We start from the raw sequence: 27743 nt of genomic DNA on the forward strand, positions 1-27743 counted from the left end.
GTTATCATTTAATGTATTTGTGAAATGTGAAAAATCTCTAGAACTACAGAAATCAGTTTATACTTTTTCCAAGAAATATTACTCAATATCGGAATTGCTTGTTTGTTTTGATAACCATTTACAAATTCAAGATTTTACTTTGTCACTGTGGAGCCGCTGTCAGGATGCACATCGAATCATTGATGCAATCCCAAGATCCAATGGATTCCAATGGCTAACAAAAATGTTCCCACCGCGCTCCAGGCGCACACGGTACTAGCCCACGCACGTTCTGTGACGTAGAGCGTAGCCCCGCCCACATAGTTCGCTAAACCAGCATATGGAAACATGGCGGCCCTGGCGACAACTATTCGGCCAAACTTTATCACTTATTTACACGTGAGTCGAATGAACACCTTTTAGACCCGAGAGGGTTCTCAAGAATAGTTTGTCAACTGTATACGTGGGGAACGTTCTGCACGAACAGCCCACACAGCGCTGTAGCGGACCCCAGAGTGGCTACCCCCGAGCCGAGCCGTGATTCGTGCCCGGGACCGGGTGCCTGGTCCGGGGCTCCGCAGGACGGGGAGAGGGGACACGGTAGTCTGCAAACTAATTGAACGCTTGGGTTTGATGGTCAGAATAAAACTGCTTCTTCATGAAGGGATGCTGACATGTTCCAAGGGATATCGCCATGGTTATACATGGTTAGTGTCGTGATGGCGACGCATCGGTAGCCAACTGTTGACTGTTCCGAAGTGCCTTTAAAGTGAGTCGCGGTGCATACCGCCAGCTAACGTTAGCTCCTAGTGCTATCCCCGTTATTAGCTTTAAGTAGCCCACTTGGCAATAATGTAAACTAATGGTTGGTTTTTAATTGTCTTTTCATATTGTTTAGTCAGTCCACAGAACTAACTTAATCTGTGTTTAGGGAATGTTTTACAACTTCAGATGTGACCACCATCAGCAGGGATTTGATATAGCGAGCAGAGATGTAGTTTTCTTTAATGTAGTTTTTTTTTTCAGGGTTATTTATTAAAAGCTATAGTTATTAAGTCCACAACTCTGAATGCCATACTTGCCAAACAGCCAAACTCTTCACATTTGTTAGTATGATCTGCAATGCAGCATTTAGCAAAATCTGTTACCTTTTACATGTTTATTTTATTGATTATATAGAGAAAAGTAAAGAATAACGTTAGTCAAATCCAATAGGAAAAAACTTGGGCAACCATGGGCAATTTAGAACCAGCATTGCAGTATCTGGTCCTAAATGTGATTATGTCGAAGCAGAGTCACTCCTGTAGCGGTTGTTCTGTGTCACTGATGGGTATTGCTTGGTAATTGGCCTTTCCTTTACTGTAGCTATATTTCAACATTGTGCAAAAGTACTGTGCTCTTATTTTCCAAAAGCCATGTCTTTGGAGAACAGGCATTCATTCCTACCTTACGCTCATCCCGGTCTTGAATGCATTTGCACTCTTGGAAAGCCATACAGCGGTCGTGTCGGACATCATCCCTGAACCTGGATGCTTTTCTCCCAGATGCAAAGACTCTCAGTAGCCCTCCCTCTCCTCTATATGCCACTAATGTTTGACTAAAAAAGTACAACCACACCGTGCAGGATTGATCCTCACTACCTGGACCCAGGAGAGCCTAGACCAAGCCAGGGAAGGAACTTTGGTTTCCCCCAGAACCCCCCCCCCCCCCCCGGGCCTAGTGCCTGTCAGACTGTGAGCAGGAGCGCAGGTTGGAGTCCCGGCTGCCGCCTGGCATCCTGCCCTTATGGGGCAGCAGCCGGGGAAGTTTGTCGGGGAACAGAGGAGACCCAGTTTGCCTGCCTTCATCAAGAGCGGGAAGAGGGAGTCGTCACGCCATGGGCCTCACCATTGTAACGTGTTTGCTGTGCATGGTAAGTGAAAGCTTCTGATCCTGATGCATTACTGTATACAGAATAACCTCTTTAAATCTCTCTTTATTGCCGGTGTTAATGTTCCTCTGAGCTGTGCTCTCAAGGGGGTTCATTAGACTTTACACAAGTCAAATAGTCTATTAAAATGGACTTCTATAAACTACAGTATTGCCAATTGCAGTGCTATTGCAATACTTTTACTCACTAACACTCGACCACTTCCTTGAGATAACCGGAACAGTGTTTATGCTAGTCAGGGCCTGAGCTTATGGTAAAGGCCCCAATACAGCCCGCAAAGCTGTGTCAAGATAATCTTTAAAAGTACTGATTTCACTCATTAGCCGTATATAAAGAAGAAGTAATGATTTCTTCTTCTTTGTGTACTGCTGAAGTGCGATAACTGATGTTTCTAAAATGGAACCCCTAAGTTCCATCCCCTGAGGATGAAACCGATGTCTGATAATTAAAGTTGATGCTTCAGCGTTTTAAAGACATACTCTCCAATCAATGCCATTGTAAATACGGTTTATCCGTTCATCCTTGGCAAAGTGGAACGTGACACAATATGGTAAAATATAACGGTGTTCAATGTACATCACTAAACACGGTCGTCAGAATAAACCTAATAATGATCCATAAATTGATACCCCTTTTTGTGTAATTGGAGCTGTATTTACCATCACCCCCAACTACAATTTGCTGAGCAGGATGAGCTATAAAACGGGATGCGAGTCACAGCACAAGCTGAGGACAATGTCAGCACATGCACAAAGATATTTGCAGTTGCCTAGCTCTTCCTGGTGAGTATAGCATGGGACTGACTAGGCTAGAGCTATAGGCTAGGCTAGGCTAACCAGCGACATGAGCATTCTCACCCGGCAGGTTTTGATCTTTACTTGCAGCCGCTTCAGAGAAAGACAGAGGCACTGTTGGGCAAGCAAAGACCTGTCCTGCATCTGGCCTTGGGCCCAGGTGCCTAAACTGTAAAGTATGGTTGGGCTTTCTCTCTCTTGGTTATACAATGGTACCGGTTCAAGACCTTGTGTCTTCTTAGCCTGCGTGGCAGACTGTAGAGTATTATAATATTTAGTTAATAGTGTTTATAGCAGTAGTAGTCGTATTTTAGTAGCTTAAGTCATACACACATTATTATAGACCATAAAGAGGCAATGATTTCTTAAAAATGTGTATTCATGTAAATCGCCATAATCTAATTATGTAATTTTAGTGCACACCAATAGGTAAAACTAAATAGAAGTAGAGTTAGACTAAATCCGACGGTAGGAGCGTAGAAAATGTTGTCAAAACCCACTTCACACTAGAAGTAGAAAGCCTGTTTTTTTTTTACAGGGAACTCCGCCATTAAATTTTACTTTCTCATCAACTTTATACATTTTAGTGAAGAAATTTTACCCAAACATTTTTTAACTGTAAAAATATGATGTTAGTTGATGTTTGTCTCAGGTAAATAAACCATACCATTTAAAATAATGTAAGTGTTCCGTCCCTATGCATGATTACCGGTAAACGTTTTGTAACGGATGAAGAAATTAATGTGCTGTTAAAGTGTTTTTATGTAAACGGTAGTGATCCTCATTCACTTCCTGCCGTCAGCTGGAACCGGCTGACACAAGGAATAGGAAGTGAGATTAGGATTTGAGGATTGATGGCCGAAGGACAGAAAGCTCTGTTTTGAAAACTAAAATTGTGATGTTTTAAATGTACTAAGCAATAATGATCATGTTGTGATCCAGTCATTAACCTAACAATAGCAAACAATATGCAGTGGAACAGTTTTTCTGAAGAACTGATATTGGTGTGTATTGGCCTATATTAAGTTTGACGGAGATAAAATGTCAATGTTGGACCAGCCACACTATTAAAGAGGACTGGAATCAACCCATTGGACTGCATTGTTATTTAGCTATCTAGATATTTAGGTTAAACTAATTTACTAATGAGTTGTTGCTGGATGTTGCTTAAACGGATGGACTGATATGTTATTAATATGTTCACAAATGTTGTTTAAAATAAACGATTGTAGGATTTTGAGGTTGAAGGGCCAAGGGCAGAGAATAATGCAAATCGTGGTATTGCATTGAAGGAGCAATTATGAAATGTTTGTTTACGATTTAAGCAAACCTGTGTAGTTGTTATCAATTTGTCTGTTGATTGAGTGGGTTTCTGGTGACTGAATGTTTAGTTGGAGCAGTTGGTAAGGAGGAAGAATGGAATAGAACCACCCACTGCTCTGCTTTAATGGGCTACAATAATGCCAGTTTCCCTTTAAAATCTCTTGCAATAAACAGCACAGAAAATATTAATAGTACAGAGAAAATTGCTCCTTTTGCACTTTAGCGTCTTCTACAAGCTTAGTAAAAGTCTTGGAGGTTTGGACAAAGGAGTTTGACCTTTCCTTACCGTGTGTGTGTGTGTGTGTGTGTGTGTGTGTGTGTGTGTGTGTGTGTGTGTGTGTGTGTGTGTGTGTGTGTGTGTGTGTGTGTGTGTGTGTGTGTGTTAATGGCTACAGTATTCGTGGCTGAAGTGGCAGGCAGCAAGAAGACTCCTTTAAAACATGATTGATGTGCATCACCCTGTTTGAAGGAAAAAGGTTTTAGGATCTAGTTTATAGAGCTCATTTATTTGCATCATCCAAAGGAGGTCACTGACTGTTCAAATTAACAAAACCTGTATATTTATCTTTTAATGTTGCTCAGAATTAATTATGTCTTACCAGTTACCATATCTAGTCAATTAAACTGAACATGTAAAGTAAAACAGACTGTTGAACTGGAGATAGATGTTCACTTTCATTGGTCTAGATGGTGTTTTTTTTTTTTTTAAGAAGGGGGTTCTAGGCGGTATGTCACTTGGCCGCACTTGATTGAGAGGTTGGTGAGCGATGGTTTTTCAAAGGGTTTTGGTTGCACACTCCCTCCGAAGGTGTTTTTGATCAAATCAGTTGAAAGTGTCTTTCAAGAAATCGAAACACATTTCTTTCTGTCTAATGCGTCATCAGAGGAAATTGTAACCAAATCAAGCAAGCCACTAGCTACAGTCAAAGTGTTCAACAGAGTACATATTTCACCTGTACCGTTTCAGTATTTGTAGTCCGCTGCAAGATACAGAAGAATCACGTCCTCTCCGCAGATATCTTCTGGCTCGTGACTGTTTTAGCCAGTGAACTAACATAGGTACAGACATGGGTACATTAATGCAGGAATTCAGTGACCAGCCACAAGGACAATAGTGCCCTCTTGTGGATATTAGATATTGATAAACAAACTGCCGTCTGTTTGTTTTATGTTTTCTTTACAAAGCTTTGCGCTACTATTGCATATTTAACAATTATTCGCCAGAGGCGAAGTGAATAGTGGGGAATAGGTGTTCCCCACCATTCACGGAGCCTAAAGTGAATAATTGTTTAGTATATACTACACGTGAACACTCCAAAAATAAACAAGATTACACCTTTTGCCGGGAATTTTTTGTTTTTATTTGCATGACGAGACGACCGTCATGCGATGAAAACAATATCCAGAGTTTGAGAACTCAATCATGGGATATTGCCCAATATTGCATACACTAAACACTTTTATATCCATTATTCAAGATATGTTTTGATTATGCAAGGCTTTGATTGCGCCGTATGAACTTAACTTGTAACGTCATTACAAGTCAACTCCTTATTCCCAATGGGTAATTCTTTAGTGCATTTATTTTATTGTCCTTTTTTTTGAGGTATTTGTGTTTTCCTCTTTGTTTGCGGGACTTTGTGGAATCGATAAAGTCTAGACACTAGAGCTACCCCAAGATCCCTGTGGGTCATGGTGGAGACATGGAGGAGGCAGGGTCTGCCTTTTCAGGCGTCTCCACTGCTGCTCATCTAGGCCAGCTGTTGGGCCCCTGGTGGTTACAGCCTGGCAATGGCCAGCCACGTCGACAAACACACACACACACACACACACACACACACACACACACACACACACACACACACACACACACACACACACACACACACACACACACACACACACACACACACACACACACACACTGCTAGAGACAAACAACAAACAGAAAAACGCAGAAAGTTTGAGTCTGTTTACAGGCTGCTGAATATTGACTCCTGAATTCTTTATCTAGTGTGTGTGTGTCTGATTGCAAAGGATGAGATTAGTTATGCTGAAGCAGTCAATATATTGATAAGGTGGATGTTTCAAAGGCTAGGTGTGATTAGGATGATGCCTGTTTGAGTGGTTTCGGTATACCAGAGGAGGTTTGAGTAAGGTTCTCTATTTTACAACGGGACAGAGTTGAATATAAGGCAAGACACAGTAGTGCAGTCAGGAATGTGACCTCTTGCACATTCTTCTTCTCTCAAATAGTAAAACCCCTCTTTCTTCTCCTCCTCCCAGGCCATTGAACTTTTTACTTTCTTTCTTTTATTTTTGCTTTCTTTCTCTCCGACCTCACAAACAAACCATGATCACTCAATGCCATTTCAAATCTGTACTTAAATGGATATTACAGGGGTGAAAAAGCTATAGTAGACTGTATGCATGCTACATTTAGTTGAGTCTTGGGGTAGAATTTGTAGATTCAAGCCTTACAATTGGCTTTAGTTCCAGGAAAGACAAATCACACGGAGCATCCTAAAGTAAGGCTACCTTTGAACCTCAGGTTGTCACTGATTGGAAAGACTAGGAAAGGGGCTCTTGGTGTTTGTGTGTGTCTGTCGTTGCTCTGGTGTTTTGCTGGTTCATGAAAGCCCAGGCAGATGCAGCTGTCCAACACACATAGACAGACCGACAGACAGACAGACGCACAGTGTTATGGCCACATAACAGAGCTCAGGAAACTCAAAGCGTTGTGAACACAAGCGTAAAGTCAGAGTGGAATGTTGTGTGGGAGCCTGCTGCCACACAACAGACAGAACCTGTTTCCCTCTCAGGATGCTAGCAGGCACCCCAGACGCAGCTGTTGTCTCCGCACAAAACCTGCTACCTAGAATGTCTATGTAGGTAATAGTCAAATTCTCACCATTTACGGCATGCTCGGTCCAGAAAGTCTTTGTACAGCAAATCTCTGTTTGTCGGTAATTAGGATTGTGTGGACTTCTATTCCATTTCAGATTTTGACTTGCATTTTGTTAAGAAACAAGATACCATTTATTTGGGTTGTTTGACATCGGTATTGTTCCCTGATCCTCTAGAGTCTAGAGCTAAACAATTTTCAGTTCTGCCTCAGCACTTGCAGGCATCAAAGGCAATCTTCATGAATTAAAATCATGTAAACTTTTGATAGTCAGCTGTTCGACAGCTAAATCGAACATTGGGTTCTATTTTCCTGTCCAGCTCCTATAGGCTGCTGATCTTCTCCTGTCCCCTTTGTGTTTTGCTAAGCTCCTCTTCATAACACTGTACGAGGGAGGGGGCTTGCTATGCTCACTGCATCTGGATCCACTTTAACACAGTTCAGCTCTGGCTGCTGCACTCGTGTAGCAGTACACCAAACTCACTGGTGTTTGCATCCGTCTATTGTCCCGTTCTACCCTACATAGATGACTACATGGGCCTTCGCGGACCATGATATCTGTTGGAATTGAAAGGTTACAGTATTCAATACGCACCAACTGACAATCCTGCCAGGTAAATGTAAAACAGTTAATAAACATCTCAAAGTCAGCTAATAAAGTCAGTCATTGGTCATAATAATTGGTCCCCTGCTTGGCTACGTGGCCAAGAGGGTAAATAAACTCCACCTATACATCAACCCATATTGGGTTGAAGAAATAGAGTGAAATCGATCTACTGAAACTTGCATGGATTTCATGGAGAAGGATTTCATTGAACAATTTTCAGAATTTTGATGCACACCTTGATAAACCTTAGCAACATAATTAGAAGTAAATCACAGATTTCTGTTCTTCACTTAAAAATAGACGGTACATGTATGCTCGTATGGGCTCCATCTCTGTTGTTTGTCTGATCTGCTGAGTGCAAACAACTGGAATCAGTTATTAGCTGGCCACGGCTGCCACCATGGCCTTCTTAACAAATTTGAAAACCTTGTTTTAATGCTCCTTAATGACAAAATAATCTCTCAGTAATGGTAGCAACATAGCTGCAATTATTTTCCTTGGCAGCATTACATGTGTAACACCTTGAGCTCGCATGTTGTCCTGTGTGACGTATCACAGGGAATACTTCCATTTTCATTCTTCCGTTCTCTGCATGTGTGCCACTGCCTACTGCTGTTGACTACATTCCTCTCTGGGCCCCCAGAACCCCACTGTGAAGCACAGGTGCAGGCTTACTGCACAATTTATCTGGCTCAGATTGTCCCGTCTTGTCACTGTCATTTAAGGCGTGTGTGTGTGTGTGTGTGTGTGTGTGTGTGTGTGTGTGTGTGTGTGTGTGTGTGTGTGTGTGTGTGTGTGTGTGTGTGTGTGTGTGTGTGTGTGTGTGTGTGTGTGTGTGTGTGTGTGTGTGTGCAATATTGCTTGCATCATGTCATCTTCAAATGACTAGTGTCAGTCCCAGTGTCTGCCATGTCCAAGACTTTCGACCATGTTCCTGAATTAAGTATAAGTGTCATTCCTAAGCCCTGCAAATGCTTAGGTCCTTCCCCTGGTGGACCCCACGTCTGCGTCCTGCTGATGGCCATGCCAAGAGAAGTACTATGCAGAACCCTAAACCCTCTCATCCAATCTATTCTTCAGTTTGACTGAGACTCTCTGGCTGCATTCTCCTGAGCAGCCTGAGTAAACAACCCCATGCACACTCCGATCAGTTCTGTCTGGGTCCTGATTGTCTGACATGCCAGGAAGCTGTGCTGCTGTGGGCGGTGGTGGCTGCCAGGCACAGTTGCCAATTCGAGTGTGGTGGTAAATGCACTCATATGAACACAGCTGGGTATCTCCCTCTCTGTGTATCACCCTTCATAATGAGATAGCCCTCTGGTTTTAGCACAAGATCTTGTTTCATGAGCCAAACATAAGCTGCCATACAAAACCTTTCAATGAAGAACATGCTCATAGCAGATGATAGTAATTCATGGCCCTCTACCACATTTGACCTGCATATAGTATGCATGAGCTAGTGATGCGAGCAACATTACATAAGGGTTTGACTATAAGGCTCAGGACAATCACATTGCAGGGTGTGATTTTCAAATGTTTTTCAAACAAAGTGGACCTGGGAAGATAGAACACTGGAATGTAACCACTCCTGTGCTGGTTTGTTCTGATGTAAAAAATGAGGAAAGCAGGAGGGGTTATGCAGGAGAAGGCCAAAACCCATGCTCTACGCCTGTCAGCTAACTGTTAACATACCGAAAGAGGCTGGATTATAAAAAAAATTCTCCTATGAGCTCACCGCAGAGCAATGTGCTTCATGTTTCTCCATCTGCATCATTTTTTCTGTTTTCTTCTTATTTTTATGGACCCTACTTACTCGACTGCGCCTCCTTTTCCCCATACCACGTTGTGACTTCATCCAGGGGTGATGTGTGTGTCCGTCTGTGGGAGTGGAGGAGATGGAAACACAAACATACACTCACAGTCGCCCTGCTTCTTCCACAGGGATGATGTAGAGCTTGGCCGGGCTGGATGCCATGGATACAGAGGACATTCCTCAAACCACTGGAATGACTGTGCCATGTGCAAGGGTGTGAATGGCAGCCTGCTAAACACGTCGGCAGCAACTGTCATTTGTGCAGATTTTAAGATTGGGAATATAACATTCAAAATGTAATTTTGGTTGGGGGACAACACTATAAAAGGCCTACATCTTGTCAATTCAGACTTGGACCGCAGCTCCTCTGGCCTGAGAGCCAGATGAATTACCAGAAGTCTGAAGTTCATGACGCCATGCTCATCTCAATCTGTGACTCATCTACAAACCATTCAACAAGCCATTTATTTGCACTCTCTCACTTTTTAACAACTCTTGAGCGTTAATGCTAACTTGTTTCCGATTGTTGTTGAGGCTCGCAGGCTACATGGTCATCAGGGACAACAGATGTAAATTAGCCTTGTGGCTATAATCTGGCTCAATTATATATTGTGCATTGTCCCTATCAAATAAACGTAAAGTAAAATAAAAATAAATATGGTAAAGGTTTTCCCATTCTGTCCTGCTTTTGGATGCCATTTCAAGCAGCGAAGCTGCGAGACAACCTTTTTGTTTCGTACGTTTTCCTATTATCTTTCCAAGGAAGTCTATGGCAGCCCATAGAACGCCATGGTCAACAAAAGTTGTGAAATTTGGCACATAGATTCAGGACAGTCCCATGATACTCTACAGCAAATTTGTGGTTGCTAGCTCATGAGCTCTAGCGCCACCAACAGGTCAGATTTGGACATGCATTCATGTTTATAACTTTTGACCCATTCATCCAATATTCACAAACAAGGTAACATTGGAATCCTTGGTCCAAGCGGAGTTCAACGCACCCTATGTGGTCTTTTTGCGCCATGATGGATTCTCCGCCATCTTGGTTTATGTCAAAAACCTTCAAAACCTTCAGGGCGTTAGCAGCAAGTCTATTCCAGCCCTTAAAAGCAACTTCAATGTATTTTCATTGCGATAACCATTTGCCAATAGCTTTCATTGTAGGTGAAATCACTGAGACGGTCATCATGTAGCCACCTAACCGATTATGTCTGTCCAGCAAAATTTGTTTATAGAGTCCTATTCTGCTTGATCCCCACATTGCTGCTCCCAGCTATATTTACAAGTTAAAATTAGAGGCATTTACAAGGATGTCATAGCAACACATGGGTATTACGTTTAATGCTTCATGAAATCATGGGTCGTAGATAATTATGAATCGTATACTGTCTTCCTCATGCTTTTTTATTAATCTGACCTCCCCCCTTTAAGTGTCAATAGTATTCATCGGTTTGACCACCAAGTCCATGCATGTAACTGGGCATAATGAACCTGTTGATAACTGTATACCTTTAGTCTATCCTTCTACATAGTGGGCATCTCTGACAGCATAATAGTCTTCACTGTCACAATTGAAATGATCAAGGATCCACTAGCGTCCATTGTGACATTCAGAATCCTTGTCTTCAAAAGCGTTTTTGATTATATTCTTCACAAATCAAGGATCCATGGCTGTTCCACGGTGGTCTGTCCGGTTCTGTATTTAAGAAGCGTTCAAGCATGCCTTCATTGACCTGGGTTGACAGCAACACAACTTGTGCTCAATGCTTCAAACCATTCAATAGCACCTTTTTACATTGTTTCTATTATTGTAAATGGTATTGGTGGTGAGTCTATTTACCAAGAAGTAGTTGCATGATGCAACCAAGAGAAGGGACTAGGGCAGACACAAGGGACTTAAACATGTTGCATGTTTAGTTGAGCCGGCAACAAATATGACAAAGTGAACAATTTACATTTGTATTTAACATTGTCTTTCAAGAGATTACTTGTTTTATAATTTGGTATGATCATTGCTATATTTTCTAAGACAGCGTTTGAAACTGCAGCAGCCATTGATTCTGTTTACTTTGAGAGGTTTTGAAATAATTTTTTGTTTGATTATAAATGGAACAGCAGGACAGTAAGTGGTGACGATGGCTCTCTGGATACCTCAACACAATCCTCCATAGTTACACGACAACCTTTTCCACCACTTCCTGGAGTGAGTTGAATCCATCCCAAGAGAAGTAAACAGTTTGTGTCTTCCAGCGATCCTGCATGACTACTCACAGGGACAGCCGAGACCAAACAGGGAAAGGATGTTCAGAGTCATGTTGCAAGACTCTCTGACTCTGACTTTGTTTTGTTCCAGACATCGCCAATACAATGGCGACTCTGGAAATCACATGGCTTAAGTCTTACTCTGGAAGAGAAGCCTTAATACTTCTGGCTTTTTCGAGTTCATTTAAACAATTGTATTGACCAATCTAAATACAACTTGATGGATCTACAAGCAAAAGTAGATGGAATGATTCATATGGCTCGACTTCTCTGGGAATGATGTGTCTTTAAAATAAGTACTCTGAATCCCCCTCCCCTCTCTTTACCCTGTCAACATTCGAGAAGTGAGTGTGCAATAGGCCACGGCTGGAAAGGAGAGCACAGTGGAGCAGAAAAGGTGGAGGGGCTGTGGGTTAGAGGTGTGTCTTCTCCTAATCCTTTGGTGCAACTAAAGTGCTGCAGGGTTTGCTGTAGCTTTTTCGGTGAAAACCTTCTAAAGTTTTACTTTGGAGGCTTTTGTCACTCTCGTCTGAGTTTTGTATTGTGGAATCAGTTGAGGGCTTCAGTGGGTGAGTTTTTTCCTCTCTCCCTCCCTCTAAGTGTGTGTGTTGGGGGGGATGTAGGAGGTCCTTGCCTGCTGATGTCATTGAGTGCAGTGGGCCCGGGCTGAAAGGGGCCCTTTGTTGGCAGCTTGTAGCAGGAGCAACTCCCCGTGCTTCGGACACACACACTCACGCAGGGCAAAAGAGAGAGAGAGAGGGAGAGAGAGGGGAATGGCACTATTTTGTCCTTGCCGCTGCCCACTCAACTGACACATCTGCATGTCTAACACGCGCTTCAAACGAAATACACACTTTTGGATGTATCTGTTTCATCTCTGCGTGGCGCTGAGGATATCCAGGGAGGAAAACAAGATGGAGCTTCTCCGAGCGGAGAGTTTGTAACAGTCGTCGGGACGGAGGAGCCAAGTACACTTTTCCTTTTGAGTTTGAGCGTGAGGTGAAGTGCAGATCGCGGACTGACGACTGTTGCCGGGACCTTTGTGAGGAAGGCTTTCACATGTTTGCTTCCTATTATTCCATGTGCTTATAGGCCTATGCCTTTTTTTTTTTTTTTTTTTACTATTCCCCCCCTCCTCTTGATGATCCCGTTTCTCTCCTGCTATTCGAATGTCGAAGGAAAACAGTTGAGCGACTTTGGATATATATATATTGGATAACTTATTTTGGAAGCAGGAAGTGAAAGAAAGCAAATGAAAATGTTGGAGATTTGCCTGAAATTGGTGGGGTGTAAATCTAAGAAGGGCCTGTCGTCTTCCTCCAGCTGTTACTTGGAAGGTAAGAATACCTCTGTCTGGGGAGATGTTTACCGTCTACAGGATCATGTTTGAAAATTCAAGTTTTGCTTTTGAAGTAACGGTAACAGCCCATAATAATGGGTCTGTAACAAGAGTAGGGGACAAAGTTTGAACTAGAAGGTAGGCTATCTCTGTGAAGCTCTGGTGGTATCCTTTCTCTGGAAAGTGAGGGGGGAGGAGAGTGCTGGGGAGGGACGGGAGGCTAGACAGACTGGCTCGCTGCAAAGAGAAGAAGTGGAAAAGAGAGGGAGAGGAGAATACAAGGAAATCTGAATCCTGGCCATATGCCACTCCATTACTGTTTAGGAGGAGTAGGGATTGTATTCCAATCCTAACAGCCCATCTTAACTTTGTTTACTTTCTACTTGAACCTGGTTTGGTTCAATACTGTGACTTATCCAATGCAGTGAATATCCTGTTGCATTTGTTATTGTGTATTCCAAGCATTGCACATTACCTTTTCACCATAATATGGATTCAAATTAGCGGTAGCTGACGTAGCCTTAATCAAAGTAAGGTAAGTATGGTTTCTCTCATCCAACTGGATGATCTGTAAGACAAAATAAAATCCGAGACACGTTGAACTCGTGAATGACAAGAGAGCAGTTGATGTGTAATGGAAGACCTGGTCAATTCCTTGATGTTCCAAAGGCTGATCAACCCCATGATTTAATAGAGAAACAGCTCTGGATCGCTGCCCATAGATGACTGATTATCAGCTTTAGTAATGTCCCTGAATCCTGTCCGGAGTTAGTACATGGCACAGATATCTGATGATAATTAGTGTTTTCCATTGGACTTCTGTTGGTCAAGCTTAAAGGCCAAACTTTGTTAAAGCTTTGACATTGTTTAACCCAGATGTACATGTTGTCTAACAGAACTTATCCACGACACTGCAAAACTGAGTGAATAGCACATGAAAGCTGAACAAGGATCCATAATAACAGGCCTCCAGTACCCTTCCCTTCCCAGTGGCCATGTGACTGCGTCTATTCCTTAGCGTTACTTGATACCCTGTTCTGAGCAAGTTCTCGGCAAAGAAATATGTCCCAACTGTGCTCAGAACCTCTGGATCTGTAGTTAGGTGGAGGTCTTTGTTCAACTGCTTTTCTGCTCTAGACATTGTTGGCAGGTTCAACTTAAGCTACATTAATATACTGGATACTTCCTCTGACTTTGAAGAGGAACTTAAAGGAAGAAAGCAGGCCAAGGTATTGTCGTTTTGCTCTGGGCATTCTGGATCTAGTTTAGCTGCTCTACAGATTCCCTTAGTTTTGCACTGGGCCTGATCCGAGTGCATTACGATTGCTCATAGCACTGCAGTGGGCCTGAGTGCACTACGATTGCTCATAACAATGGCGTCATGGCCTTGAACGGCTCATGCGTTCTTCTTGTGCTTCATCATGTCGGGTCCTTCCATGAAGCCGGGGACCACTCATCTGTTTCCCCCTGTTCTGAGGTCGAAGAGACGTCTGCTCGGCCTCTGTCTTCAGCTCTCAGACTCTTATGACTTATCTTTTTTCAAATTACTGATAATTCCTCTCCTGAGGGTATATAAACGTTGGACTCTCTGTTTAGGAGTTCTGACACTTTCCAGGTGGCGGTCCCTTCTAACCCCTTAGACTTCTTATAAACACTCCAGAGCAATTTGTTTCACAAACAAATAGTGTTATCCCCCTGTTGTTGATATCCTGGTTCTGTATCCAAGGTGATCATATTTCACTTGGCATTCTTGCTCCTAAAAAACCTATTACCAGCGCTCCGAAAAACAACTTAGAGGTGTGTGTGTGTGTGTGTGTGTGTGTGTGTGTTTGTGTTTGTGACCCTTGACGACCAAGTGAAGCTCCGCTCAAATAGCAACAACAATTTCAGTTGGAATAATGCAATTCTTTCTGGCGTTCTCTCAAATTTCTGTGAGTCACGCTGAAAACTATAACATCTGTGCAGTGTTGGATTTCACATCCAAACACAGGCTGTAACCTGGATCGAAATCAGCTCTATCAGTAACCAATCCCTGTCCCGGTTACCATTCTAGTATGCTCTTGAGTAAATTAATGTCCTATCCTGACCCAGCTGCCTGAATCAGTATTCCTTACCTTCCGTATACCAAACCTGTCTGTATGAAGCGTCCAAAACATGATATCTCTGTGCGTATCATCTTCAATGCTCGTGGATTCACAACCCTCGTTAGACTTCAGAGTTTGCATATTTTACCATTCAGAAGCATTAAGTGAGTCCTCTTCCTTCCTCCCCTGGAACCAGGCTTCAATACCCTGTCCCATAATTGCTAAATGTATAATGGTAGTATCAGGTTTATTACCTTACCTAAACTACAGCCATAATCCTCGACAGCCCAAAATGTTTTTTTTTAATAATTTGTGAGGAAAATATGTTTCACATGTGATTGCTTTTGGAAACTATGCCACAGTATTTCAAATTGACTGATATTAATTTGATGATATGGTGATCCTTGTTTTGTAATTGGGTCCTCTAAAGACACATATATAATCTCAGTGGAAAGCAAGTTCTTGACATTAGCTTGTATACCAATTTTGACGTTACGTTTCACATCGGAAGTAAGAAACAAGTGCTGACAGTAGAGGTTTCACTGGGACCCTGGCCTGTGGTGCAAGGTGGAGAGGGGTCTTGTGTAGAAGAGGGGTCTAATGGGTGTGGACGGCGGCTGTCTGAAATTCTGAATCTCTTTATTTGTTGGCAATACAAGGCGCCCCCTGAGCTATATATAGGCCTGTAACAGCTGAACAGGAAACAACATTTATCTTCTGTAAATACCTAATTGTGGTTGACCATCCTTGCCTCCCTATGGTTAAATAAGGTTGCCATGGGTTACCTCATCCTATATTGTGGTGTTGTTTGAAATATTCCTACATTGTGTTTTTAAGAAATGTCTTTGAATTGTGCTGCAAAAGCCTATACTTAGTATACCCATGCTTAACACAAATCTATGTCATCTGAACATGCTGAAACACAGAAAAAGTTTAGTGCATCATTTGAAATGACAAAAACATTAACATAAAATAAATGGGAAGATAACCTTGAAATTTACCATCTTGTTGACCAATGTTATTTTTATCTAATTGAGCTTTTTCCCTCGTAACCTTTATTTTTTTCATTAAAAAATATCAAAGAAACTTGTTGTTCTGTTGCTATCACTATGATATCAGCAATTCAAAGTTCAAGTTTTATTTCTATAAGTATAAGTATATATATTTATAAGTATAAGACTTTTCTGCACTAAGAAACTGACAAATTTTGTGCATTCCGCACTATGAAATTGTCATTGCAAGGTTCAAGTACCTTACACTACTATGATACAGGATATATCCAATAGATGTGAATATCTGATATGTTTATTGTGTTGTGTTTCAGAAGCTCTGCAGAGACCAGACTTTGAGCCCCAGGGTCTGACTGAAGCGGCCCGCTGGAACTCCAAGGAGAACCTTCTGTCCTGTCCCAGTGAGAATGACCCCAACCTCTTCGTTGCCCTCTACGACTTTGTTGCTAGTGGCGACAACACCCTCAGCATCACTAAAGGTGAGCACAAAGCAAAGTTGGCTTTTTCTAGTCATGGCTGAAGTAAAATCCATTCACCAATCACCCAGCAGAACTTGCATAAGTGTTATTTTGAAGTGATTCAAGTTAAAAGAGGATGCGGCTGCAAAAAAACTTAGGTGGATTTCATAATGAGAGGGAATCTTGCTAAATGCTAAATCAGTCTCCAGCTTAATTAAAGGTTTAATCAGAAAGTCAACACTAGAGTCATCTAAAATGTCCCAATTAAACAACCAAAAGTTAAGTGACACATTATCTCTGATGCTCATCAAAGATGAGAAACAGTCTGGTCGTTTCAAAGGGATTTTCAGGCATAAGAAAAAAATCTTGAATTATGTAATCAATATCCTTAAAGGGGTTCTCTGTATGATTTGGGCATGCAAACGCATATCCAATACAAAGCAAAACCCAACCCAGTGTGTGGTTATGTTGCTGTCGTCATCAGATATCATCGTTATTTTGACTGATTTGTAGGGGGATTTCATAAAATGTCAATCTAATTGGCTCCTCCCTCCCTCTGCCCCTTCCTCCCTCGGCCCCTTCCTCCCTCGGCTCCTCCCCCATTGGCTCCTCCCTCCCTCGGCCCCTCCCTAGGGGAGAAGCTGCGCGTGCTGGGCTACAACCACAATGGCGAGTGGTGCGAGGCGCAGACGAAGAACGGCCAAGGCTGGGTGCCGTCCAACTACATCACCCCCGTCAACAGCCTGGAGAAGCACAGCTGGTACCACGGTCCTGTGTCGCGCAACGCCGCCGAGTACCTGCTCAGCTCGGGCATCAACGGCAGCTTCCTGGTGCGGGAGAGCGAGAGCAGCCCGGGTCAGAGGTCCATCTCCCTGCGCTACGAGGGCCGCGTCTACCACTACCGCATAAACACGGCGTCCGACAGCAAGGTACGCCCGCGTCTCAGCGGGCTTCCACCCGTCCTGGAACCTGGACACACGGCGTCTCTTCCTTCCAAAAGCAGGGCACACTTTGTGCCCTGCTTTTGACTACTTGATCCACTCCTCATCTGTTTACTATTGGGTCATTGGATCAGGTATGCCTAGTTGGGGTTTGGTTTGACATTGGGGTTCAGACTCGAGGCCTTTGGGCTGGGCCTCCCCTAACCACGTGTAGACTGGTCCGTACTTTGTTTTTCTAATTGTAAAAACCTTTACAATTAGTGTTTCAAGTCCTTTATCCCTAACTCTTTGTGTTTATAATGGGGGATATCGGGTACAGAACTAGTGTAGCATTGTGGGTTTAGTAACAGAAACAGTGCAAGAGTCGATCGGACTAGACCTGGTGACCATATGTTACAGGCCTATTGATTAATGAGGTGATAGGTGGATTAAAGTCACAACACTGGCAAAGCAACACTTTCAACATGCACACCACATGCTTCACTATATAACAGGGCCTCAACCGCCTCCCTGGCTTCAAGCACATCTGGATGGTTTTATTCCTACGACACATTGGGTATATAAAACAACGCTATGCAGAATCCTTAGCAGGAAATCCTGGTGATTATGATATTGTTAATTGTATTGTATTGTTAATGTAAATTGCAGTCACCTCTGCATCGATGGACCATACTTGCATTGTGAATATGATCACTAGTTGAGTCATTTTGTATTCAATTAGAGGTGAACTGAGCCAGCAGGGCAGTGCTGTTGTGAAGAGGGCTGTTCTACCTTCAGGAACACAAGGCATAAAGGCAGAAATGCCTCTTCAGTATCTTTGAACTACTGATAAGCGAGCGTAGTACAGGGGCAAGGCCTGGCCAATCATATGATGAAACATGGCCACCTCCTCACATAATAAAAACACAGCCAACGCCTCTGGAGGCTTTTTTTGTTGTGGATCTTCGATTCAATTATACCGTCACCCATGCGATATGTATGACTAATGAGTGGAAAAGACTGGTTTCAACCTAACTGTACAAGAAGTTTACCCTGAATGCCATCATGCGGACACGATAATTATTATTGTCCAGTTAATAGATCTGATCACCCAGTTGATATGGGTGGTTATTGAGATGAATTCCACTAACTTAAAATGTCCCTCCTCATTGTCTCTTACATGGCTAATCTGTTTTTCCCTGTTTGTCGTTAAAAAGAAAATCACAATATGTGTCATTCTTCCATTCATGGCTAAAGACAGACTATGCATACATGTCAAACAGATTAAGGGATGGAGGAAGTTGCGTAAGACCTGGGACAATGGGATAGTGTGAGAATGTAGATTAACATTTAAAGTCTTGATTGCAGACCAGGTCAAATCCGAGTGATTTTCACGTATTTTTCCCCTGTATAGTTATTTGACCAATCATTTAATTGGAGGCAGGGCTCTGTAAGCGTGTTGTTGTTCAAACAGCCAGCAGAAGTTAACTGTAACAAATTGTCTGTAAAGGTTTCAAATCAACAACCGGTAGACTTGCGAATGTAGATATACACATATTGGAGTCCCATTCCAAAAGGATGCACTCGCAAATTAGTTTTCTATGGTATAATATCCAGCATAGCTCCTCCCCTGCCAGTAGAATATCCAGCGTAGCTCCTCCCCTGCCAGTAGAATATCCAGCGTAGCTCCTCCCCTGTCTGTCGAATATCCAGCGAAGCTCCTCCCCTGTCAGTAGAATATCCAGCGTAGCTCCGCCCTGGTCAGAAGAAATTTCACCATAGCTCTCCCCCCCGTCAGTAGAATATCCAGTCAGTAGAATATCCTGCTAAGGCTTGGAGCCATCTCCCCCAGCGTTTCTACTCCCCCTAAATAGGATCACTGGATCCCAGATTAATCGTACGCAAAATGATTGTTTCTCAACAGTCAATAGCAAACAAAAAATATACATATTTTCATGCACTATTTAACATCAGAGCAGGATGTGACATTAGAGCACCAGTATTTGTTCATTATTAGTTAGGTCAGAGGTAAAATCCCCAGCCACAAATTTGACATGACATCTATATCCCCTAATTTTCCACCCTCCACATCCAATCCATCGCCTCCTCCACCACGAGGAGGAGAACTAAACATCCCTTTCACGGTCATGTATTTAACGACTGTTTCCATCTACCTCCACCCCCCCCCCCCCCCCCCCCCCCCCAGCTGTACGTGTCGTCAGAGAGCCGCTTCAACACGTTGGCAGAGCTGGTGCACCACCACTCAACGGTGGCGGACGGCCTCATCACCACCCTGCACTACCCGGCGCCCAAACGCAACAAGCCCACCGTGTACGGCGTGTCGCCCAACTACGACAAGTGGGAGATGGAGCGCACCGACATCACCATGAAGCACAAGCTGGGCGGCGGGCAGTACGGCGAGGTGTACGAGGGGGTCTGGAAGAAGTATAACCTCACCGTGGCCGTCAAGACGCTCAAGGTGGGAGGAGGGATGACTGGAAATGTACTGCCTTTATACAGCGCTTTTTTTAACCATTGGCTACTCAAAGCGCTTTACAATATCGCCTCACATTCAGCCATTAATGCTCACATTCACACACTGATGCCGCTGTCAGCCATGCAGGGTGACAGCCAGCTCGTCAGGAGCAGTTATGGTGAGGTGTCTTGCTCAGGGACACCTCGACCCTCAGCTAGGAGGAGCCGGGGATCGAACTAGCAACCTTCCAGTTCCTAGCCGACCTGCTCTACCTCAAGTCCTGAGCCACGTGCCGCAAATGAGGAACCGCTGAGCGTTGGAGCTTTTATGCCTATCTAGTTTTATATTAGCCTACCATAAAGTTGGATTGATTTGTTTAAGACACATTTAATATATTTGGGTTGTTCGGCGTCACACACAATGATATCCACCATTAAGGATTCAGTTTGACCTTCAATATTCACCCTTTTTGCTTCCTATTCTCGATAAGTCATTGCACCGATGTAGTTCATATTAGTCCTGTGTACACTACACATTGGAAAAAATTTCCCGAGGGCCACACGATGTCCTGTGTTGGAAAGAAATGTGTTGAACATCGATATCCAGTCTTTACACAGAGGTTAATCGGAACAAATCTGTCCTATTATAACAAGCTATTTTGTTCTCTCATCGCCACAGTGCCCTTCTATTAAACCTTTGTTACCTTTTTAAGCCTAAATGCAGGAGCCTTTAATTAGGCTTCTATCATTAAAGGAACGAAGGAATAAAAAAGCTTCAAGCTCTAGCCATACTCCTCGAGCATGGCGATGCGTCTCAAATAAGAACACACCGTCTATTGTATTTGTTTAGGTCGATATTTCGACAAATTAAGAGACAACTTCTTACCCGAACGGAACCAGCGCTGCTGTCCCCGCAGCCCTCTAGAGTCGGGGGGCTCACTGTGGGCCAACCTCTGAGACCCTCCATCTCGAGGCAGCGTGTACTCTTCGGTACGGCAAAAAGGGCCAATGGAAAAGCGCTATTGGTGCTGTGACAGACATAAATAAAGTGGACCTGATCGTAACCGTATTATCCACCAGGTCGAGGTTATGCACCAGCACATGTGCAACCTGTAGAGGGGTCATCTACAATGTGAAACCATCTACATGGGACATGTGGTTGGGTCTCCTTATGGCCCGTAGGAGCTGAGATCTTCACAGCATATGTGGCACTATCTGTCAAAATGCCATGTTAAGTCCCTTTTTGGTGTGTGTGTGTGTGTGTGTGTGTGTGTGTGTGTGTGTGTGTGTGTGTGTGTGTGTGTGTGTGTGTGTGTGTGTGTGTGTGTGTGTGTGTGTGTGTGTGTGTGTGTGTGTGTGTGTGTGTGTGTGTTGTTCAGGAGGACACGATGGAAGTGGAGGAGTTTCTGAAGGAGGCGGCGGTGATGAAAGAAATCAAACACCCCAACCTGGTCCAGCTCCTGGGTACGACACCACAATTCATTATAAACATGGAGCTTATCCATGCTAATTATACGTTAAACTGGAATATTCATTAGGGCAGCGGATATGCAGGGAACCTATGATATACACTGCCGTCTAAAAGTTTAGGGGGTCCCAGACAATTTCCTGTCTTCCATGAAAACTCACACATTTATTCAACAGTTTTCAGCTGTGCTAACATAATTGCACAAGGGTTTTCTAATCATTAAATAGCCTTAACACAATGAGCTAAACAATGTACCTTTAGAACAGGAGTGATGGTTGCTGAAAATGGGCCTCTGTACAGATGTTTCATAAAAATCCAGCTAGAATAGCCATTTACCACATACAAATTGTCTAGACTGTATTACTTTAATGTTATCTTCATCGACCTAGACATTGCTTTTTTTTTTTTTTTTAATAATGACATTTCTAAATGTCCCATAACTTTTTAACGTCATCTAATCCCAACGGGACTAACGTGTTGTGTGGTATCAACACAGGGGTCTGCACACGAGAGCCCCCGTTCTACATCATCACAGAGTTCATGACCCACGGCAACCTGCTGGACTACCTGCGGGAGTGCAACCGCGAGGAGGTGAACGCTGTGGTGCTGCTGTACATGGCCACGCAGATCTCCTCCGCCATGGAGTACCTGGAGAGGAAGAACTTCATCCATCGGTGGGTGGCTCTCCTGGCTCCTCTCTTGGGGCCTCTAATGGGGCCTCTCATGGGGCCTCTCATGGCTCCTCTCATGGGGCCTTTTCTTGCTTCCTCCTGGGGCCTCTCCTTGGGCCTCTCTTGGCCCCTCTCATGGGGCCTCCACTGGCTCTGACTCTTATTTCAGAGAGGTGCTGCGCTTGCCGTGGCCTTCGTCCCTTCTAAGGTGTGCTGCTCAAAAGAGTGTTTTATGGGTCCATGCTGAGAAGAGATGCCGTGCCATATTATCAACGCATAAAGGATGTATGACTAGTAGCTACCGACAGTCGGGTTTATGTGATGATGCACGTCCGACCACTCATCATGGTTTCTGAAGTCTTACTGTGGCTGTGACTGTACTTGTAATGCATTACTCAGTCTTCCTCCATAAAAGTATTGTAAGTAACTGTCCCCTGGCGTTCTCACTGCTCTCCTAACCAGAGCCGCAGCTGCTGTTGTAACACGGCCTCCTCTGCTCTGGCACGTCTAACTGTTATCTAATCGGGCGGCTGTGTCATACAGGCCGGCTGCGTTGGCCTCACTAATTGTCTGCCAGATTATGTGTTGAGACCGGTTGTGCACAAACAGGGTGCCAACAATATAGGCATGCAACGTTAGGGGGAATACCGCGTAAAGGGATGAGTTGTCCTTTACAGTCTGTGAGTGAAAGTAATCCTAGAGAAAAGGCCCCTATACCCTATATCTGAATCTCTAAGTCTCTCCCCCACCCTGTCTCACCCCGTGTTGTCTCCCCCCAGGGACTTGGCGGCCCGGAACTGCCTCGTGGGGGAGAACCACCTGGTGAAGGTGGCGGACTTCGGTTTGAGCCGGCTGATGACCGGGGACACATACACGGCCCACGCCGGGGCCAAGTTCCCCATCAAGTGGACCGCCCCCGAGAGCCTGGCCTACAACAAGTTCTCCATCAAGTCTGATGTGTGGGGTAAGGTCCTTGTTGTGGGTTTAGTGTCTCTATCCTGGTTTGGGATTAGGCTCCTTATTCAACGTAGGATTTTACTTGATGACAAATGCCATTGGACCTCCACAGCGTTTGGCGTGCTGCTGTGGGAGATCGCCACCTACGGGATGTCCCCATACCCGGGCATAGACCTGTCCCAGGTGTACGAGCTCCTGGAGAAGGACTACCGCATGGACCGACCCGAGGGATGCCCTGAGAAGGTCTACGAGCTCATGAGAGCCTGTGAGTCCAGGATCCACCCACACACCAATAGAGAGTGGATCACATTGTCATGGAGTATAGGATCCACCCACGCATCAATAGAGAGTGGATCACATTGTCATGGAGTATAGGATCCACCCACGCATCAATAGAGAGTGGATCACATTGTCATGGAGTATAGGATCCACCCACGCACCAATAAAGAGTAGATCAAGTTGTCATTGAGTATAGGACCCAGCCATGCAGCAATAGAGAGTGGATCATGTTGTCATGGAGATCAAGCTCCACCCACGCACCAATAGAGAGTGGATCACGTTGTCATTGGAACTTGTTGTATTGTTTGTTATGTAATGATTTGTTCCTTCTGAAGGCTGGAAGTGGATCCCTGCAGAGCGTCCATCCTTTGCTGAGACCCATCAGGCGTTTGAGACCATGTTCCAGGAATCCAGCATCTCTGACGGTCAGTGATGGGACTAAAGAGACCCGCCGTGGAGCAGGACCCAAGTACCATTGGTTGAGGTCGCCCTGATGTCGTCCTTGGCTAACGTGTGTGTGTGTGTGTGTGCGCATGTGTGTGTGTTTAGAGGTGGAGAAAGAGCTGGGGAAGAAGGGGAAGAAGTTGACCCTGGGGCCCCTCCAGCAGGCCCCCGAGCTGCCTACCAAGACCAGGACGCTGCGCAGGAACCACCGGGATGGAGACAGCCCAGGTAGAGGGGGTTCTGTGTTCCTCTCTTTGCCCGAGGGCAGCCGCACAACACTTACCGGCAGTGTTTGGATGCCAGCGCTATTTGTTGTATTCAGTTGTTTACGTGTTCAGCTCTTAACTTGGAGAGTTCCAGCTTGTTGATGTTGGGGTCGACTCTGGGCTAAAAACCCAGCGTCTGGTGGGCTAAAAGCCCAGAAGACTCACAACTGTGTCACTGTCGACAGGGAGGAGCAGGGGTGAAACTGGAGAACACATGGATCTCATGTGGATAGAAACAGGATAGGAGAGAAATAATTTTCTTTAGTATAGAGAACGTAGATAATGGAGACACGTTTCCGCAGGTTCTGCCCGCTTTGTCCCCTAACGGAGCTGAGACTGCATGGGACAGAACGTACAGTAGGTCCTCAAGCAGTTTGGGAGGCATGTGGCTCAGGAGGTAGAGCGAGTTGGCTGGTAACCGGAAGGCTGCGAGTTCGATCCTCGGCTCCTCCTAGCTAGAGTGTCGAGGTGTCCCTGAGCAAGACACCTCACCCAGACTGCTCTTGACGAGCTGGCGTCGGGAGTGTGAATGTGTACATGAATGGGTGAATGTTAGGAAATATTGTAAAGAGCTTCGAGTGGCCACTGGTTAGAGAAACGTTGTATAAATGCAGAGGAGAATTGACCATTCTCCGCTCCTTCCCAGACCCGCTGGACCCCGACGGGGCGGTGTCGTCCCCCATGCTGCCCAGGAAGGAGCGGCCTGCGGTGGACGGCCCGCTGAACGATGACGACCGCCTGCTGCCCAAGGACAAGACACGAAGCAGCGGCTTCCTCAGCCTCATCAAGAAGAAGAAGAAGAACGCCCCGGCCCCGCCCAAACGCAGCTCCTCCTTCCGGGAGATGGACGCCCACGTGGAGAGGCGGGGCCAGACGGCCGACCAGGCCCGCGACACCGACGGCTTCAGCAGTGACCATGACCCCCTGAGGTTATTGTCGCTGAACAACAACGGCTCGCCCGGCTGTGTCACCAACGGGGCCCCCTCCTACCCCGGGCCCCTGTTCCCCAGGAAGAAGGGGGGCCCTGCAGCACCCGGCCAGGCCGTCAAGGGGCCCGGAACGCCCCCTGGCGAGGAGGAGCTGGTGTCCAACTCCAAGCGCTTCCTGCGCTCCTCCTCGACCTCCGGCCTGCAGCCCGGCCCCCCGGGGAGCGAGTGGCGGTCAGTCACGCTGCCCCGGGACCCCGGCCACCGCCACTTCGACTCGTGCACGCTGGGGGGCAAGCCGGCGCTGCCCAGGAAGAGGGCCAGCGAGCAGAAGGGGGAGGGGGACCCTAGGAGGGGCGCCCTCACCCCTCCTCCCCGCCTGCCCAAGAAGGGGGAGGAGGCGGGGGAGGAGGTGTTCAAGGAGCCGGACCCCGGCGCCTGCCCCCATGCGCTGACGCCCAAGCCGGTGCGGCGGCCGGGGGGGCTGGATTGCTCCCGGACCAGCGCCCTGCAGGCGGAGCTGCTGAAGCCCAACGTCTTCCCCGCGCTGGGCGCCGCCGCCGACGAGTGCCGTCTCCGCAGGAACAGACACGGGGACGCCTCCCTCAGGGAGAGGGGCAAGTTCAGCAAGCCCAAGCCGGCGCCTCCCCCTCCCCCGGCGTCCAGCTCAAAACCGGGCAGGGCCCCGCGGAGCCCCAACCAGGAGCCCCCGTCCCCCTCGGAGGGCAAACCCAGGAGCCCTCTCTTGGAGGCCTCCCCTTTTACCGACCCACCCCGCACCAAACTGCCCCTGGGCTCCGGCGGCGCCAAACCCCAGACCTCCAGGAGCTCCTCCGCCTCGGTGTCGGCCTCCGTCTCCTCCCAGAGCCTGGGGGGCTTCTCCTCCTCCCCGCCGGGCGAGCCGCCCAGCGGCCCCACGCCCGCCTTCATCCCCCTCATCACCACGCGCCGCTCCCTCCGCAAGACGGCGCCGCGGCAGCCAGTGGAGCGGGCGGCCAGCTGGGCGGTGACCCGGGACATGGTGCTGGAGGGCACGGAGCTGCTGCGCTGCGCCATCGGACGCAACTCGGAGCAGACGGGCAGCCACGGCGCCGTGCTGGAGGCGGGCAAGAACCTCTCCAAGCACTGCATCAGCTACGTGGAGTCCATCCAGCAGATGCGGAACAAGTTTGCGTTCCGCGAGGCTATCAACAAGCTGGAGGGCAGCCTGCGCGAGCTGCAGATCTGCCCCGCTGCCTCCGGCGGCGCCAGCGGGCAGCAGGACTTCAGCAAGCTGCTGTCCTCCGTCAAGGAGATCAGCGACATCGTGCAGAGGTAGCGCTCAGCCCAGGGAGGGGCCGCAGCCGCACGCAGGGGAAGACCACGGGAAACTTGAACGCTGGGCGCTAGCGGCTAACTGTATGCAACGCCCCCCCCCCCCTTTCTGTTGGCTAGCTGTGTTTACTAGTGTCGGTTTCCGTCTGAGTGTGGGGGCCTGTGCTCACATCATGGTGGAGGGGAGGGGGAAGAGTGTCAACAGAACAAGGAACACCAAACCATGTCTGCTGTGGTACTGTGTGTGGGAACCAGTCCCCCTGAGGGGGTCAGAGTCATGAGAGCTTTAACTATGAATGGACCTCACATCCTCTTGATCATTAGGTGATCATTGAGGGTCAATCAATGTTTCTTGGAAGGTTTAGGTCGTTCCTCCAGGGAGCCCAGTGCCGTTCTGTTTCAATGTGCAAACACAACCCTGAACCTCCGAGCAATGAGATAGACTTGTGACATTCAAACGCTGTTTGAGTTTTTAGTTCTTTCAAACCTGGGAGATGTCCTGATGTCATGAGCTACTCTTAGATTATTGTTTTTTATATTTGCATATTTTTATTTTACAACTTCCCCTGACTTTGTACCCTGTCCCCTCCTCGTGTGGTCAGAGATGTCCAGCCAGTATTCGGTGCTCATTGCACCATCATCCATCAAGGGTTGATGGACAGATGCAAACAAGGTGTATTGACACCTTTGGGGGAAAGAACCAACGTATATAGATATATCGCTGCACAATATGGAAATGATTAGAGCCAAATAGAGCAGTGGTGCTAACCAATCTAGCGATGAGGGAGCAGAGCTCCACCACTGACTGTCAAAGTGCCTGATTGGTGTTCTCCGACTGAATCTCCTGTTTCACAACTTTTAACTTTTGTTTTATTTTTATTTTTTTTACGAAACTAGCCACTTCGAGCCGAAAGTAGCAGAGTCGGTGAGGTGGCTGCATTCCAGTGTCTCATAACAGAGCAGGTGGTCAACCGAGGATGACTGGACATCACGCGGCCTTAATGCTGTTTCTACCCCAGCAGACTGGACAGAAATTAACCTTAAATGATGATACGTACGTGTCACTCGCTGTCTTAAAGACTGAACCTTAAAGTGAGAAGCTCACCGGCAGACTCAACATAAACTCATTCCACTGTAACGTCAAACTTTCCTTTTTGTACTGCATCTCCTGTCTGAACCATGATGTTGTACGTATTGATGCTGTAACACACGTGCCCTCTCTGACTGCGATGCCTCTGGACGGACCAGCTGCCCGGCCCTGGTCAACGTGGACCTATGGTATTGATTGCCTTTACCAATAATGCCACTATTTTTGTTTAGTAACCGAGCCTCCTCACTTACTCGTTTTCTCTGTAAATAGTTTTTGCTTTGTTCCTTTTTAGCCTTTGTGCAATTTTTGTTGCAATAAAGTAAACATGAACCGTTACTTGAAAACCAACGTTGTGGTGGCTCTTTCTCCGTCTGTATATAATATATATTCAGCATGGTGCGGGTACGGCCTGGCTTATTCTCTCCCAGT

At 45.9% G+C, this 27743-nt stretch overlaps 1 protein-coding gene across 2 annotated transcripts; it reads left to right on the forward strand.

The window, feature by feature from the left end:
* abl1 (c-abl oncogene 1, non-receptor tyrosine kinase) lies at positions 1-27662 on the forward strand. Of its 2 annotated transcripts, none has more exons than XM_060050607.1 (11): positions 1-1891; positions 16361-16525; positions 17138-17433; positions 19631-19903; positions 21279-21363; positions 21864-22041; positions 22818-23002; positions 23108-23260; positions 23610-23699; positions 23824-23946; positions 24631-27662. In XM_060050607.1, exons 1-11 carry the CDS (start codon positions 1765-1767, stop codon positions 26226-26228), a joined length of 3273 nt encoding a protein of 1090 aa, XP_059906590.1. In that variant the 5' UTR covers positions 1-1764; the 3' UTR covers positions 26229-27662. The 2 variants fall into 2 exon arrangements, with proteins under 2 accessions (XP_059906590.1, XP_059906591.1); XM_060050608.1 differs by lacking the exon at positions 1-1891 and adding an exon at positions 11780-12950.
* The last annotated feature ends 81 nt before the right edge of the window (positions 27663-27743 follow it).

This window comes from Gadus macrocephalus, chromosome 4 (genome assembly GCF_031168955.1).
Source record: "Gadus macrocephalus chromosome 4, ASM3116895v1".
NCBI classification, from domain to species: Eukaryota; Metazoa; Chordata; class Actinopteri; order Gadiformes; family Gadidae; genus Gadus; species Gadus macrocephalus.